At 38.3% G+C, this 18719-nt stretch overlaps 1 protein-coding gene across 2 annotated transcripts in view; it reads right to left on the reverse strand.

The window, feature by feature from the left end:
* Positions 1 to 1124: 1124 nt before the first annotated feature.
* fgfr1a (fibroblast growth factor receptor 1a) overlaps positions 1125 to 18719 on the reverse strand; it is a 37660-nt gene continuing 20065 nt past the window's right edge. The window contains exons 7-18 of one of the 2 annotated variants that reach the window (XM_088335493.1): positions 17612 to 17802; positions 15364 to 15508; positions 9768 to 9965; positions 9332 to 9476; positions 7432 to 7553; positions 6185 to 6295; positions 5799 to 5989; positions 5594 to 5716; positions 4394 to 4464; positions 4175 to 4312; positions 2461 to 2566; positions 1125 to 2390 (exon numbers count right to left, since the gene is read on the reverse strand). In XM_088335493.1, the coding sequence (XP_088191619.1) occupies positions 2223 to 2390; positions 2461 to 2566; positions 4175 to 4312; positions 4394 to 4464; positions 5594 to 5716; positions 5799 to 5989; positions 6185 to 6295; positions 7432 to 7553; positions 9332 to 9476; positions 9768 to 9965; positions 15364 to 15508; positions 17612 to 17802 (1709 nt within the window). In that variant the 3' untranslated portion in view covers positions 1125 to 2222. Of the gene's footprint in view, positions 2391 to 2460; positions 2567 to 4174; positions 4313 to 4393; positions 4465 to 5593; positions 5717 to 5798; positions 5990 to 6184; positions 6296 to 7431; positions 7554 to 9331; positions 9478 to 9767; positions 9966 to 15363; positions 15509 to 17611; positions 17803 to 18719 lie in introns of both variants that reach the window. The other variant, XM_088335492.1, reaches the window with a different exon arrangement.

The raw sequence follows: 18719 nt of genomic DNA on the forward strand, positions 1-18719 counted from the left end.
AAAAGAATAAAAGGAAAAAAAATACGGAAGAAAAAAATAAATGTATTTACATAAGGGAGCTGACATGATTGTCCACCATCTTGCTGCTACGGATACCCACAAAAACCGCTAACGTTAAGAAAGGTCCGGCAAAAAAAATGAAAGGAAAATTTGTGCGGTTTGGTCCTTTAGTCTCAGTAGTTTGTATTCTTCCTTTTCGTTTTTAACATTTGTTTTCGGTAGCACTACACAATACAGTGACATCTAGTGGTCAAATATTACACACTGTCCATTTAAATTATGACGCCTAAATTTACGGCATTATTTGTGGTCACAGTGGCTCAGGACACAATACAGGTTATTCATTTAAGTTAATTATTTGGCATATTACTATATTTTTACACCTGTCTTTACTTTTGTAATTGTTTTTTCTAGAAAAATAACATTTTATAAAATGAGCATCAAGATTATCTGCCAGTGGAGCAATTTATTTTCTAATCTATAATTGGCACTCGCTACATTTATTATTTAAAGCTTCCTGGTGTTAAAAAAAAGAAACTTCACTCATTAAATTTGAACGATAAGCAAAAATACAAGAGCTATATATATGCATTTCTTAAAAACAATTTGGGTCAAGAAATTATTTTACATCACATAAGCCTCACCTAGAGGGAGCTGACATTATCCACCATCTAGCCATAAAAACCAAAAGCCTTAATAACCGCGTAGAAAAATAAAAAGTTTTGAGTCACTTTTGTATTTTGTATTCCTACTTGACACAAAACAGTGACATCTAGTGGTCAAATAATACACCTTTTAACTCTAAACTTTCATAAGGTGGGGGCCTCAAGCGAACATCCTTGGGCCGAAAATTGGCCTGCAACCTGCGAGGTTAAGACCACTGCTTCACTATCTCATCAGCAGATAATCAATTTCTGCTGCCACCTACTGATTTAGATGTGAGTTACAGATACTCGGCTGAGCAAAGGAAAAGCGAAGATACTGATCAATAGCGTTATTTTTCAAAGATAAAACCCGGCAATTTTCCACAGCACAATAGAAATAGGTTGGAAAGAATAAAGAACACTCTTGAACCTTTTAAGCAGTTCATATTCCTTCTGAAAAACAAAACAAAAAGCTTGTCATTTGTTTTAAAATAGCATTTATTTCATATTATCCATTTACGAGGAAGTGTTCCACAACTCATCATCAGAAGTTATTTGGCAGCAGATGTAAGTCATGTTAAAGCTTAAGTGTTTCATACAGAAGGAACACACGGCAAAAGTGCACAGCTCTGACTGAAAAAAGTTGAAAATATTAAAAGTAGGGTGGTATAAAAGTCAGGTGTCTACACACACACACACACACACACACACACACACACACACACACACACACACACACACACACACACACACACACACACACACACACACACACACACACACACACACACACACACACACACACACACACACACACACACACACACACACACACACACACACACACACACACACACACACACACACACACACACCACGGTGATGAATAGATCACCCTAAAATATCAAGTTATACGCACAATGTACTATGAAAAAAAAAAACACCTTTAAAAAAAATAGAAAGTACCCCATGTATTTTCTGCAGATGACTGTAGTATTAAACGAGGGAACGCAAACCTGAAAATAGAAACGTAAAATCTCCCCATTTGGACTATACTCTGGAATGGATCCAATAAAAAAAATCCTTCTCGAAAAGAAAGAGTATTCAGTAATAAAGATGTTACCATGTAAATATATATATATATTTATATATATATTTATATTCATAATGATATTTCCATAACAGTATTTACAAGATGGTGTTGCTGCGTACCATAGTCCTTGAATGTTCTTCGGTAGTATTTGGTCTGTAAAGCGAAACAAGTTCCTGAAGAACTGAAGGAATTAAAAAAAAAAAAAAGAAGGGCTTACACAATCAAAGTAAGTTCTTGAGTGTATTTTCCCCCCAGGGACCCCAATTCGGACATGTGACTAACTCCTGATAATAGGAAGTTCCACCCGGAATCGGGAAATCGCTGCGCTACGCAGTCTTTCATATCCAAAAGGTTCTCTGTGGGGTGTCCGAGCTTCCTTTTGACAGAGGTGATCCTTAGCTTTGTTTCTGGGGATGTAGGGGAAGGGTCCATGGCCCCGTGACGCAGGGAGTGGAGGAAATTACAATGTTTTGGGAGATGAGGTATCAGCGCTTCTTGATGGCGGCTCCGTTGGAATGAGGAGGGAGCTTGGGTAGGCAGGGCTCCTCAGCACCGGCGTCGTGTGAGAAGACAGAGTCCTCACCAGAAGAGCAAGTGGAACTGCGAGTGTTGGGGGAGTATTGATCCAAAGGCACAGACAACTCCAAATACTCCTGCGTGAGGGAAAGAGTTACAATCAACATACACGGCTGCAGATTTCACCCTTGCTGAGATTAGACTGACCTGGTTGGATGACATGGCCAGACAGCGGTCCAGGTCCTCCACAAGCTGCTTGAACGTGGGCCTCTGGGTGGGCACAGCATGCCAGCAGTCCCTCATCATCATGTACCTGCGTGCCATCAAATGTGACAGGCTTAGACTATTAGGAGCTAACCTTATAAAAATGGCCTAAATAACATCTGCCGAATGGAAAAGTTTCAATTACTTCTTCTCCGCTTGGGAAAAACATTATTGAAGTCATAACCATATAAATTCATAGATTTTAAAAGTGGCAGGCTGTGGATTTTACATCTAGGCCTTCAGCTCCGATCTGAATCAGTAAAGTGTCGCAAACAAATCGGCTCAAATTGGCTCTTGGAAATAAAATGTCCTATTTTAATTGAGGACTGAGGTGGAAAGGTGATTTTTGTTGACCCCTGCCCCTGCTGTGCGCCCAGCTCTGTGGATCTGACGCCGCCAGGCACGCTCCGCTCAGGGAGCAGCCAACGCAGACTGCAAGAGGGGGTGTGGGGAGGAGAAGAGCACCGCGCGGCACCTAAGGCCTGCGTTTCCTATTGGAATCTAAGTTAAACAAGAGTGTATTGACAGAGACAAAGAAGAACAATGACGAGTTGGTAATAATTAAAACCAAAAAATAGCAAGAGAGGAGCTCAGCTTGACCCTAATGTAACGATCCGACCCCAAATTCGGATCAGGTCGGGCTTAAGATCTTACCTCTGGGTGTAAAGTGGCAGACAAAACCTGTTTAGGCTTGGTCATTTCAGAGTTGTCTGACCCCTCGCTATTAAATTAACACAATTTATTCCCTTGTACAGCTAGGTCTCTTCAAGCTTAACAGCTGATGGCACATTTGCTTAGGTAGAAAATGCCCCATAGCCAATATCATAGTTTGTAAAACCGGTGACATTTCTCAGGGCCCTCTAATAATTGAGTTCTTAAAGTACATTGGAACGGCTACTTTGCTGGTGATGTAACAAGGATTCCTGAGTAAACTGAAATTTGCATCGAAATAGTTTGTATAAGAAACTATACTATAGGTTACTATAGGTAAGTAACCTATATACAGGTTACTATAGGTAAGAAAAAATACAAATACTGTAGTGCAAGTCACTTTTTTTACAGATCATATAACAAAAGATGCGGCAAATTTATTGAAAATATTTGGGCACAAAGGTAGACGAGGCCCACTTTCAGGATGTATGCAGAAGACGTTCGTTTTCATCACAAAAGAAATGGACACTAGTTGCAGGGGTAGAGAATTAGGCTATTTTTCCTTGTACTTGAAGGACTTTACACTACATTGTTAAATCACGTCATTTTATAAACTCATCATGCATGGATGGAGGACTCACTGTATTTTTTCCCCTCGCCAAATTTGTGCCCCACACATTCTGACTCAATGTGTTAAGTCTGCACAGTGTGCCCATATTTGAAGGTGATCACATGTGACAGCCTGACAGGAGGTAAAAAGCGAGTGTTTTTCTACAGATTTAGAAGAGAAATAAATTGCACATAGCTGAACAAAAATGGGAACAAGACAGAAACAACAAACATGCTTCACTGGTCAAAAACATAAAACCCTCTTTGTGCCCTAAATTGCAACAATCAATTAACATTGTAATTATTTTAATGTAAACTACAGCTAACAACCTAGAAAAACTCAGACATTTTGGAAAACTTACTTTATGATTTGAGTAAAAACACCAGAAAAACTTACAGCTCATGAGTGCATGTGGAGGGTTTGTCCATGCGGTGACCTTCCTTCAGCAGCTTAAAGAGTTCTTCTACAGGGACGCCAGGGTACGGAGACCCTCCCAGGGTAAAGATTTCCCAAAGCAGAACGCCAAATGACCACCTGCGGACAAATACAACGCAAACACAACTGTTTAACATGTCGCATTGGGGATCAAACGAGGGAAAGCAACGTGGTACTCACACATCGCTTTGGTGTGTGTATATCCGATCAAACAGCGCTTCGGGAGCCATCCATTTGACGGGTAAACGACCCTGTGGGAAAAAGTAGGCGCCTTATGGTCTGTTTTCACCAGTGCTTCAGGGTTTGTACATATTTTTCATGGCAATTTCAAGCACTTTTTAAGGACTTTCAAAGCCATTTTCCCAATTTGCCCATAAACATTAAAAGAAGGAATCCAGTTTGAATCATGTCAGAGTCACAAATACACACGCGATTCAAAAATGTGATTTTTAATCTCGCGTGTTCATTCATCAAGACGTATGCTTTTTAGATCTCAAGCAATTTGTATATATATTTGTTTTTGAAAGAAATCTCTTCTGTCGGGGTAATATGTAGCTTACATGTACAGTTGCAGGAAGACCTTTGCATCACATTTTACCACAGGGAAACACCCCTTTACGTTTTGAAAGTCTAATAATAAATGTCCATAATTGATCTGTAATCTTTGCACTAATGCACATTTTCATTGATAGCAAAAAAATAAAAGTAATATGCCTCATTTATGACTATAAAATAAAATACTGAAATTAGGGGTTCGGCTGATATGTGCATATTTGTGTCATTCGTTGCGAATGGTAGAAAGTGGTCAGGGAGGTTGCGTGGCTTATCCAGGAACAATAAACCAACTGGAAATAAATGGGGCAAATGTAAGAAATTAATTTACAGTAAAAATGTGCCGAATTTTGGTCTTATTCGTAAATTAATTTTTGCAACACCCCATGCCTGAGGAAAATAGAAAGCGTCTTCAACAGTACCAGGAAATGGAGAAGGAAATCTTTGAATGGTTTGAAGACAAAAGACAAAATGGACATGGAGTGTTTCAAACAAAGTGCTCGATTGCAAGCTCACAAGGTTACACAAGCCAAGTTGATATCAAAGCTTTAGTTTAGTTTTATGGGGTCGGCTTCCGTGCAAGTATATACTGTATATTGTAACAAGATAGTTACTTTCAAAGAAACATGCTAATTTTCGGTGTCGGTAATCAGGGGTAACATTTTTTTCTTTAATATGGTAACTGGTAACTGTAATTAATTACCTTTTTTCAGTAAGGTGCCCAACACTGGCCCTGACCAAGATACTTCAATCATTATCTGGTAGAATCAATACTTGGGGTGCTCATCAATTTCAGAAAAAATTCTCCAAAGTGATGAACCAACTTACATTGGTGGTCTTTTTGTAGTAATCGATGTGGTGTATGTCCCTTGCCAGGCCAAAGTCAGCAATTTTCATAATATTGTCCTCAGTTACCAAAACATTCCGAGCAGCAAGATCTCTGTGGATGCACTGTGAACAAAAATGAGAACCACACGATAAATTGAACCGATCGGGTAAAAACCCATCTTTTGAGGTGGTCCTTTCGTCAAACCTTTTTGGAAGACAGGTACTCCATTCCTCGGGCCACTTGATAGGCACAGGATACCAGGTCCTTGATGGACATGTTCTCGACAGGAACTTGGTCTGGGTTGTAACAGTACTCCATGCCCGGAGGGCGCCGTGCATGCAGGAATTCCCTTAAGTTGCCTTTGGAGGCATACTCAACAATCACATACAAAGGACCTGGAGCAAAAACAACATACTTGTTAGAACCGGTGCCGTGTTGTCAATGAGTACAACTATAATGAGTACCATTGACATTGAGGCAAATTAGAACAGCTTTTAGTCTTTGACAAGAGTGATTAAAAACTGCAGTGCTTGCCAATTATTACTCAGTGCGCAAGTTTGTGCCAGAACCGCTAAAGAAGCAATTCTTACCATCTTGTGTGCATGCCCCCAACAAATTTATGATGTTCTTGTGTTTTCCAATGATCTTCATCATTTCCATCTCTGAAATCAGGTCTGACAGGTCTTTCTCAGTGGCGTCAGCTGTGGAACATGAAAGACAAAATGAAATGGATTTGCCAAAATCCAGCTATTGAACATTCACTTGAGCAAATAAATAAACGAGCATTGTCGCTCTTGGGAATCATCTTTTAATCTGTGTTCCTGTCCCAGACAATTAATCCTACTTTTGGTATATCACCACCAGAGCTATTTGAGCTGTTGTTTAAAGTGTAAGAGACAGCAGAAAACATCCCAAATTTCTGCACTCATCGAGGGTTTCAAAGTATGTTTAATAGTTGTAGTAATATTGAAATGTCACTGCATATACATAGTCATAATTATATGAGTTTTCTTGCTATATTCTATTCATTATTTTATTCATCACATCAATATTTAAATACTGTTAATTATTTAGCATGCATCTAGTGGTTATCCATACATTTTAATTAAGTTACTTGTTCAATTCCTGTTGTATCCACTTAATGTTTCAATGTATTCATTCATCTAGTCTCTACATCGTTATAAGTGGTGTTCTGATTTACTGCTGCCTTGCGTCTTATCAAACCACCTGCAGGATTCAGTGTGGACACAGGACTGATGTGAAACTTATTTTAGGAATTTTCCACTGATTGTTTTTCTTGTATATTAATCATCGTCAGCCATTCTGGACGAGCACTTGTGAAACCATAACAGCCTTGTTCTGTACTCACAAGCCAAAGACATATTGTTTTTTATTTTAGCTTATTTATAAAGCCTGATTTGCATGTGTGTGTGTTCGTATGTGGCTTCTAGGCTCCGGAACGGCTAAACCGATTTTCGTAGAAAATGCATACAGTTGATGTTAAGGCGTCGGCAAGTGTTTTTAGTAGGGTTTTGTGTCAAGGCACCCCCAATAAATCGATTAACATCTGCCTTCATTTATGGGCTGTTCTGAAGCTGCATGCGGCCATCTGGCTCTTTCGCGCTCCCTTATGGCTCCATAGGGCTTTTTCAACAAATCACTGCCCCAACAGCCCCCCCCCCCCCCCCCCTGTGCAGAATGCCCAGCATGCTTGTTGTAATAAAAACCTCACCTGAACTGATTCGTTTGTAATACCTGTAATGTCTATCATCCCGGATGTTTAACGAACACTCGAGGAAGAAATGTCTATCCTCAGAGTAGATAAGGTTTGACTTACACTTCAACATTTTCACTGCAACTTTTGTCACACGATTCGGCTTCTCTTTATCGAGACCGAGCGCTTCTCCCATCACCACCTGACCGAAGCAGCCCTCACCGAGGGGCTTTCCAAGGACCAGCCTGCAAATTAGAAAAAGTTCAAATTTAGATGTGATTTTCATTCAAACAACTCTGGTCATGTACCTTATACCTAATTGAACCCGTTTTATGGATAACTTTTTGCTTCTTTAAACCTTGTTTACAGTTACTTTTAAGTCTATAAGTTAAAACATGGTTTACGTTGGTCAATACTAATTACGGTGGAATTTTTTTCACCTTGTGTGAAAACAATAATTTCCAATTGTTGCTGTAATGTGAAAAATGCTTGTCATTTTTTTACATTATTCGTTCGTTTACAATGTAAACATTCCAGATTTTTTTTATGAAGATGATAAGTTAACCATCTAGTGTTCCTTGTCCTGTCCTTCAAAAAAGTAAACTGGTTAAAATGTATTTGTTTCAATGACATGAAATGGGGGAATGATAAAAGAATCATTTAATGTTTGTTCGGATTAGTTTTTACTCTGTTTTATGCTATCAGACACCTTTACAGAAGTTTGCTGACAATGTCTCGGATGTTAATTAGTTTGACTTATTGCCACAAAGCTGTTATTTTGGCCTGTTGTTCGTTGACTTAAGTATCGTTTACGTCAATGTCACTATTAGCCAATTATGTGTTTGTTCTTTCATTTCCACACCTCTTGGAAACGATCTGCTTTTTTAACCTAGGATTTAATAAAAAGAAAGACTCGAGAGGACCTTTTCAACAGATTGTAATTTGCGTCTTGAGTGTTTTTTTGATGCAGTCATTTCCTGTTCTCCTTGCAAGTTCAAATTGTGTATGTCTATTTAAACAAAAAACATATAATTTAACATTTGTGAATGTAATGATTTTATACATTTAATAATTTAAAAACTGACACAAAAAGGAGATACAATTTTTTAAATGACACTGACGACATGACGCCTGCCATGAAAGTTTATAGTGAGTGGATGGGAACGTGAGCGGATGGGTACAGGAGCATTATCTATTTTATCAATGTATTGCACAATGATGGCAAACTTAATTTTGAAGCCAGTTGATTTTCATTGGTTTTGATGATTGCTAAAAAAATCAAAGACAAAACTCGTACAAGGTAGTTTAGGTAGGTCGTTAATTTAATCCCTTTTTCCAGTATGCACAGTGACAATTTGTATTGATGCTAATTATGGTATTGGCTGCCTTACAGTTGCAATTATAACAAGTCTGGTCAATTCATATTCATTTGTATAGCCCTTAATCACAAAAAGTCTCAAACAGCTGTAGACAACAATCAAAGAGTAGAAATGTATGATATGTTAAGGGAAAATATCTTGTTTGGGATATAATGGTATTTGTAAAAACAAAAACAAAATTTTGCAGAGGGAATGGCATTTTATATACAGTATAAGCGGGATCAGTATTGATGACTGCAGTAATCCCTTGCTATAACACGTTTTATTTTTCACGGTTTTGCTACTTCGCGGACTTGCATCATGCATTGTGTTCTGCATTCTGAATTGCTAAACCAAAATGTTGAAAAAGCCATATTGGAATAGAAAAAAAATTGTTTGGAGCCACAAAAAAAAAAAAAAAAAAAAAAAAAAAAGATTTATATAAGCCTTAAAAGGAAAACACATACTGTATATAATGTATGCATCTATACTAATTGAAAAACGTTAATTATAATAATATTATGAGTAGTAATAATGCTTGTCAGTCTACAGCCTCACGAAAAACAAAGGATTATTGATCTTGAGTATTGGTATTGTTATGGGTCTGAAGAATGTGCTGTCAAAGATTCGTTTTTTCCAGTTGTATGAATTAGACACGTGCATACCGATCTCGTGGAAGCTCCCAGCGGGGATCTTGTGGTAGTTCATACTCAGAGACCCCTGACAACATTGGAGAACCACTTGAAGAAAGGCGAGTAGGTCGAACCAACATCACACCGGAGTGAATGGAGGAACTTGAGTCTACAGACACCTGAAATAAGGAAGCATGACATTACTCCCCTCATTGTGAAAACGTCACAGGTGAGTGCTTGAACAGTAAAGAACAGTGGAGGGGAAAAATATTTGTAAAAAAACACAACACCTACCTGATTCTAAAAAAAACTTGGATTCTTGACAATCTCGATGGAAGCATGCGTTTAGTAGATTTAAAGCATTCATAAACAGTCATCAAGTTGTGGACAAAAAGTCAAAAGTCATAGGAGGTATTGTTGGAGAAAGAAATAGAAAAGGTAAAGTTTTTCCAAACCCCCTATCTACTTTCTGTTACCTGTCTGCGCAGAGGAATGCTTTTAGCCAGCTTGTGGACAGCCAACTGACTATTGAAGTCACTTTTCTTGGAGGAGGTGCGAATCTTCACAATAATGACGATGGCAACCATGACGGCGATGAAGAAGAAGCCCACACAGTAGATAACCACCTCCAGGTAAGTGTGGCTGGCCGCGGGGTAGTGCGGAACAGCTAAATGTGGCAATGGCAGGAGTAAAGGGGGCAGGGGGATGGCATTAGTTGTTACGTATAACTGTGCATATGCAAACATGTTGAAACATGCTCGCGACCGCGCATTTCAGTACACAAACACCACAGCGTCCACAAACATACAAGCTAATGTGGCTAGAGCACACACAATTATTGCATTGTGTTTATTGTTGTAGTCACTCAAGACATGAGCTCATGTGTACAGTATTGGTGTACAATCTAAAATTACTGAAAAAGTCAAATAGGCATAGATTAAAACTGAAATTAATGTTGCAATGTACGGTGGTTCAAATCTTGTTTTTTTCCTCCCATTTGAAACAAAGGGCCATTAAGGAAGTTGTCTATATGTTATTAACACCCAGAATCCTGTGAAACCTTAAAAACAGTATACTGAGGCACACATTAGTTTGGGATGGGCTGTGTGTCAATGTTTAGGATATTTCACAATGTTATTCTTATATGGTGATGTCAAAATTGCATTTAAATACATGTACATCCATGCAAATGCATACCGTAAGTATACTGTATTTGTGTTATAACCATGCATGTAAGGGATGGGCAATAAGGAAAACATTTTAAATTTACCATGCCAATTATCTCAGAAAGGGGCAAATTATTGATCAATATGGATATATAAAGGGAATGACTGGATTCAAATCAAAATATTGTCAATATGGTATTTGGGATTTGTGCGGCAATGTAAACGCGTGCAAAAATACGAATATGCTCTAGTGTGAACAGCTAATCGTCCGAAGAGGGTCGAGTTACTCCCTTTCAAACGGAATTCTCGTTTAAGTAAACCAAAGCCTAAAGCGCATGCTTTTGAAAGTTCTTTGACTACATTTCTTCTTTGTTTTTGGTCTTTTAGTACAGTAAAAAAATATACATGATCATTTTTGCTAACTGGCTTGAACAAGTCAGGCATGAATTGGTCCATTTCTCCTTGATTTCCTTTTCTTTTTTGTCACTATGGCAAAAAAAAAAAAAAGCCAGGCATCCCTAGATTCGAGGCTTTTGGCAAGCACACCTTGTAAACACACCTGATGCAGCGACAAAGTGAGGAAAATAGAACTAGGATACATTGATTGTGGGGATTGACAATAATATAGCCATCTTGTACGTAACAAAAAAATAAAAATGTGTAAACAAAATCCATTTGTATAGTAACATCGCTTGTAGTTGGCTCTTCCAATTAGGCTATTTCCAAATGCTATATTTACGGGTAACTCTTGTCACTAGTTATGGAAGCAGATTATTCTGACTGTTGCTGAATTCTTATCTCAATAAGTCACTATTCCTTGCATGACAATGAGCCAATAAAATGTTGTGGAAAGTGCAGTTTAAAAGTATACTAAACCTGCCAGTCATCAACACGAACAAAGTGAATAACAATTAATCTAATTTACTTTATACAGTTTCTGGACCTAAACAATTGTATGCCAAAACAGACTATAGTAATCACGTTTATAACTACGGAAAAAGTTATCATTGCTATCATTACTTGTTTATGCACTGTGGCTTTTGTTCTACAGCTACATCGTTTAAAATGTGCTAAACTGGACATTAGTGACTTCCAGTGGTACCACTAATTGTAACAGCCCCACAGAAGTATTTGTTTGTGTGCTCTGGCTAACTGCATCAGTGTGTTTGTTGTTTTGTACCAATTTGGGCATACATGCTCAATGAATTACTAAGCTTCAGTGCTAAGGACTGCAGCACAGGGTACATTGTTTGTGAATTGGAAAAGTGATCAGGCTGTTGCAGAAGTATGCACAGTGACCAGTCATTCCCGCAACGCAAGCCATTTTATTCATGTTAGGTATGTATGAATTTTAAGCACAGATATGTATTGTTGTAAAACACATAATATATGAGTATTGTACGTTATGTGTATTCTCACACGTGCTGGCCATCTGTATTTTTGTGTGGTCTTTCCATTCAACCCTCAGTGAGATCATCATTTATTGTTCTGCGTTAGACTATGATTGACAAATTTGAATATTTCTTTAGTTTTTCCTGTAACGCTAATGTGAAAAATGAATTGCCCTAATGCTCATGTCAATACATTAGTTATATCGGTATTTTTCAACCAGTGTGCTGGGGCACATTAGTGTGTAGCGAAATCTTGTCTAGTGTGCCAATGAATGTTGCTCAAATTTATCTTTGCAAATAAAGGATGCCATTGTTAGTTAGTTTTGCTTTCCTCCAATGATCAACTGAATAACTAATATTTGTGCATATCAGTAAGTCGCAGTAGAATAATACTTTTTCTTTTTAAATACTAATTAACTGCTCATGAGGTGGTACAGGGCAATGTATTTTTTGCTTGATGACACGGTTTAAGATTTCACTGCAAAAATAATGTAAATCAAATAAAGTGAAAATCCTTGCACATAGGTTTGCGGGTATAAATATATTTCTTATCTGACAAAAAGTGAAAAAATTTATAAAGCAGAAAATAGATAATCATTCCACAGCAAAGGCATTTTGGAAAATATGGACGATATTGGTCTCTTGAAAGGTAACAGTTTTGTCCCAAACTGAAATAATCACTGTAAGTGCTACTAACATTGAGTAATCTATTTTGGAACACAAAGAAATAGAAAGTTTTCGCATTCCTGCAAAAGAGAGTTGCATGAGCATCTTAGATGGAAAACTGTTGGGACAATATCATGAAGCCTTACCTGGTCCCAGGTCAAATTTGATCGCAATAGGAAAATCTAAACATTGTATTTTACATATTTTTCTAAAAGGCATGTCAAATGGTTTGCAAAAGTGGCCATTTGGAGACCACCAGGTTACAGCTCTATTTTTACTATTACTATTTTACTTTGACCATTTTTTTAGACCTTGCTAAAGAGATCTAAATGTTCGACTTTTCGTTCAAGAAGTCAATCTATGATTGTGCACACTTGAGCGTGACAATCGCACGTAAAAATGCATCCCGGGTTGCATTTACGTATGCTTATTTTCAGCTCTGATTTAAATACTCCCCATAGAATTGCCCAAAAATATTTTGGGAATTTCATTGGCTAACCAATGTGTTGAATAGGTTAATTTTTTTAAGCATAAGTTGTCATGTGCATTTTCTCAATACAGGACTCCACAGGCTTAGCAGGCTAAGGACCGTGAAAAAAGGCTTGGCATTGGCGGAGAGTGGTTTCAGTCAGAAGGTCAGAGGCTAACAGCCGTATTGGAAATCATCAGATGAGTCTGTTTATTTTAAAGGGGAATTATGGAACAGACGAACTGACTGCAATGAAGTTAACCTTAACACTTGTGCTGGGAATTAATTTTCAAACATTTTCAACAGACGGTGATTCATAAAAGGGGCATGCCTTGGCTCAAAAAGAATGAAAGAAAACTTGAGTTAGATGATGCCCATCCCTGGTATATGCAGTGTACATACTCGATGTACTGCATGTAACTTTCTCTCTCTATCTTTTGAAATAACGATTAGAATTGTTTGTAACATAGCAGTACAAATTAGGGGCCTTACGTCCCCCTGATGTTCTTTGCATCCCAAACCATGTGTGCCGCTACACCCATCACCAACACCAGTATTGCACGACTGAGCTGCACTTATGTTAAGAGGCTGACTGACAAGCAGCTTGATAATTGGACAAATGCCCATTCCAACATGGAGGAATGAGACACTTAGTACAAAGAGCCAATTATCAGAGACAACCGGATGACTCCCAGCAGGAAATGACACAAGGGATACTTGTCATTTCAGGTGCTTGTCAAAGAAAATTAGCTTCTCATCAAATGAAATGCAAACATCTATTAAAAAGCAGAAATGTCGAGACTCTTCAAAGTGATAACAGAACAGAGATGCCAAACCACTCACCTAAAAATAAATCTGACTAAGGTCAAAAACAAATCTGAACTTTTTGCCGGGTTATGAAAGTGTTTTTGCTTTTGCTTCATTTGTTTTCAGCATATTCTTGCAAGTCTGGCTTTGAGGTAGTGTGCGAGTTGTTTGGCATTCTCAGACTTCATGTCAATAGTAAGCACAGCAAGGCCCAACGTGAGGAAGGAAACATGCTGAGAGAAGTTAAGTACTAACACTTGCTTTCTCAAAAGAGAATTTTCGTTAATTTGAGTTCTCAACAATGTGAAGGTAGAAGGAACTTGTGAAATAGAAAATGTACTTGAGTTTAAAATAACCCAGTTTGGTTAAAAATGGACCTGTAAACATTTTCGGTAAATTATTCGCGCTTCCCGGGTTGTTTTGACTGAACAACCCCGAAATTGGCATCCTCTAGGTCTAAATCGAGATGGCCTGATCTAATTCACTCAATCCGTATAGAGTCGGATCCACCCCAAAATCACTGTATTTCGATCAATTGTTTGAATTTGAAAAACCAATCCAGTCCAATCCATAAACACCAAACAATGACAGTTCAAGTTAATACTTGTTTATTCTCAAAAAGACGTAATTGCCACAATTTTGAAATGTCTTTCTTGTTCTTGTTTGGAGCCTACTTGCCTCCACGCAAAGAAAATAAACTGCTGCCACCAAAAGAAGAAATGGCTACCCACGTTTACGCATGCTGTGGTTACGCATGACGTAGCAGTTACATCATCAGTTTTACTTGGTTAAACTTAGAGGTCAATAACATGCGTAGCACAATTTTAATTAATTTTGAATCCTCAGTTTGACGGAAGGACTTGGATCAGCAAAAGATGAAATAATAACTAAATAGCAATATTAAAGAAACAACTAGTTTGGGTGTTGACAGCCAGCGACCCTGGAGACGCATGCAGCTTTTTGGCGCTACCTAGTTGCTCCCTGTCGCATTTTCAAAAATATTTAATAAGGGAAAATTATATGGTTTCTGTAGAAAACATGAAGAACATGTTTAATGTTTTCCATATAACACATACACACAGTCGCACGTTGCCTTCCTTGTAAGGCTTATATGAAGCTTTTAATTAATTTTTGCGGCTCCAAACATGTTTTTTTTTGGGGTCCAATATGCCTCTTTTAACATTTTGTTTTGCCAACCCCTGCCCTAGTTCGAAGCCCCCTAAAGTTTTATAATCTTTTAGAAATAACTCAAAATGGGCAGTTACATCTGAAATACACAAAAATGGGGTGATTGTAATTTGAATCTCGTTATATTAGACAATTTTGTTTCAACTGTGTCTACCCCTCAAAAGCAAGTGATTTCAATTTAAAGCCTCCCACAAATTGCATAATCTGAACATTGTGTTGTTTATATATAACAAGCAAAAATTGTGTAATTTTGTTTGTAAACCAAACATATTCACGTGGTAGATTCATCCATATTTTACCAATGTGGGTTATTTTCAACTCAATTGTTTTTTGAATGTGATGAAAATGTAGGGAAGGGAGAAGTAGAAACACTGATACCTTCAAAAACGGTCAACCATGCAGAATGATGAGAGAACCCGATAGAATTTCCCGCCAAGCAGGTATACTCCCCAGCATCATCAAAAGACACATTTCTCAGTTGCAGGACTTCCATTTCCTTGTCCGTGGTGTTAAGGCCAGCGGTCTAGAAAATACAGGAAGTAGACCCAACAAGAGGCCCAATAGAAAGAAAGGAACCATGAGTAAAGAATTCTAAAGAGAACGCGGACAGAGGAGATTTCCCCTCTTTCTACAACAAACCAAAAGGTATCACAGCCAAGGACCTGGAAGGGAGAGTGCCCTCAACACAAAAGAATTTGTTAGTGGAACAGCAAGTCAGGGTGAATCTGGCTGAGTAAACCCAAAGTTGGGCCATCCCATCACCACCTTGAATACCCTTTGGTCTCATCTACCCATGCACAAGATGGGTAACATGGAAAACTCCACAGCAGAATAGATAACACTCACACACAGCAGACCTGACATTCCTTTCTGTGGACAAACAACAGGACGTCTGTCAAAGAGGACGCTAGCAGAATGTCTGCTGAGAGTTGGCAGGTCCAATTGTAGGCGGGAGAGATATTTGAAAAAGAAAATGGCAAAGTGGCTAAAGGTAAAATGGGAGGGCAGAGAAAAAAGGAAGTATTGAAAATGGGTCCAACATCAACCAGAGACTAAACACTCGTAACTGTTCTGCTGGGAATTTTCCATAGCGTCATTTACAGTCAGGAGCACTGAGGCAGGAGAGAAGGGAGGGAGAAAATAGAGTTGAGGGTGGGAGGAGAGAAACAGCTGACGTCTCCTGTTGTATGGGCCTATATTTTCCAGGTGCTCCTGAAGTGTCTCCAAAATGTAGTCCTTTACCGCTGCGTGAAGTTTACCTGTGGGCTCAAATCGCGTGACAGTCAGCCAAGCCGACTGATTGGCCTCCCCTATATAATTGGAGACTTTACAAATATATTGTCCACTGTCCTCCTCAGTCACATTGTAGAGGGTCAGCAACTGAGCGTCCGAACTATTGACCCCAGAGTGCTGGAAATAAAACAACGTCATGGGCAGCTCAAACACACAAGTTTTAAGTCAAGTGTTCCATCAAAAGTACAAGCTTTACCACACTACAAGGCACATCCCTCTAAAAGTCTTTTATCTTATATTTTTCATTCATACGTCACAGCGGACTATAAAACCCATGTCATTACATACTATTTCAATGTGCCGCTAACTCAAATCGCAAAAAATTGTATAAAATGGAAATCGATCCAAGTAGTAGCGGTGAGAGCGCCTACACATTATTACTAGACCACCACCGGTACAGATGACATTCGAAAAGGCATTAAAGACTATCTCATTATCACACTATTATTACTAATGGTGCCACAACACTGATTTGCATTTTGAAAGGGGAAACAGTCTCTTCAATTCTACACCAATAAATGTTAAAGAATGAAGAAAACAGAAAATATTTCAACATAACTGAGAGGTTATTGATGCACAGCTGAAGAGGACATGGCTCTGAGATTAAAATGAACTTGCTCAATAATTTCATGTAAAGTTACACGCAAAGCCGATTGTCACACGTGCAAAGCCAAAACATTCCTGGTTTCTTAAAGGATTTGGTCCAGTATATATGGAACACAATTTGTACTACAGTTTACGGTCATGGTGACACACCATCAGACCTCGTTTTGGCTGTAAATTTCTAAATAATCATGGAGTTGGAAGCTCACTAAGCAATCCATGTTTATTGTTTAGACACTTTACAATAAAGCCAGGCACCTAGAGCACATTGATTGGGTGAGCGGTAGGAATGGGCGGAACTATACAAAGGACCGGATGTGCATTTAAATTTTGTGTCAAAAAGATTCCCGACCCCTGGTCTAACACACCTTGTCGTATGTCATCTGCACCATTTTTGATATAGTGGTATCGTGTCGACACTCTCACCGCCACTACTCGGGTTTAAAACCAATTGCATACTCTGTTTTGTAATCTAAGTATGCAATGTTAATCAATTTAATCGAGTATTGATCATATACGGTATTACTGTAAAACATTGTATGATAATGCATACTAATAGTTACTGTATTTATTTCCAATTGTGTCCGCTGTGTCGTGCACACCGGTGTAAAAGGCTCACTTTCAAATTTTGAGGTTTTTAGGTGTGCCTTGTAGTTCAGAAAATACGGTACTTTTCGTCTCAATTAGTTGAATCAAAATTGTCAGTAAACAGGTCAAAGTGAGCTTTCACCTTGAGGATACGGACGTAGGGTAAGCCGTCGGCACCGACCCGACTACCATTGACCTCAATGTGCTTCAACCACTGAATGTGAGGCTGCGGGTCACTAAAGACTTTGCACTCAAATTCCACATCGCTGCCCACCACTGCCGTGCGATTAGCGGGCAGGCCAGCCTGCAGAATGGGTCTATGCGGAGAGCGCTCTGCAAAACAAAACAGACATACAAAACTTCTGTAGAGGACATTTCTAATAAAATATGAAATTATTTGACATGCAATCTACTGATTATTTTGAATTCCACAAGGAAGCATACCCATATTTCATATTGCTTTTTACATTGATATAAGTAGGGCAGTATTTCTGCCCCTTAAAACAAAGAATTTTTGTCAGTTAGGAGCATTGTTGAGCTCCAACCAGGTCCAGGAGATACAAGCACAGCTAATGTGATTTATAATAGCAGAAGGAGGATACTTCAGTCTAAGTCCTGAGGATGCATCATCAATCCTCCATGCAGTGAAAAAAAATAGCAGCATATATGAAGTATGGGACAGATTCTCGATGATTACATTCTGCTGCTAACCACAGAAAATGCAATAACCCCCAAATTTAAATTAGTGGTTGGCATTAGCCAAGTTTGGAGCAAAGTATTATCTAACTAAGAGGATGGCTGTGACTTTAAAGAATGTTGTTGATAAAATTGTTTAAGACAGACCAATGTTTCTTTTTTTCAGTATCTGATAATACAGGAAGGAATTCCAGAAAAGTGAAAAAAACTGCCACAGCAACTTTAGCTACATTTTTCCATTTCAACACATGAACGTGTCGTCAGTTGAATAGTATTCAAACTGTAGAAATGATTTTATTTTTCTAGACCTTAAACTTCCTTCTCTGTCTTCTACAGATTATTAGTGCTAAAGGAGGCAGGTGAACAACACTCAGAGGAATTAGAATTGTATTTATTGTCATTGATAACGTAACTCAACATTGTTTACAACAGGATTTGACAGACACTCCGGGGTAAACACCTAACAAAAACTTAGGAGAAAAAAAAATAATATTATAACAATTGATTAATTTTAATAAATCTTACCATTACATTTTAAATAAAAGCAGGAGGTA

This window comes from Urocampus carinirostris, chromosome 5, assembly GCF_059441175.1.
Source record: "Urocampus carinirostris isolate Australia breed hairy pipefish chromosome 5, RoL_Ucar_1.0, whole genome shotgun sequence".
Lineage (NCBI taxonomy): Eukaryota > Metazoa > Chordata > Actinopteri > Syngnathiformes > Syngnathidae > Urocampus > Urocampus carinirostris.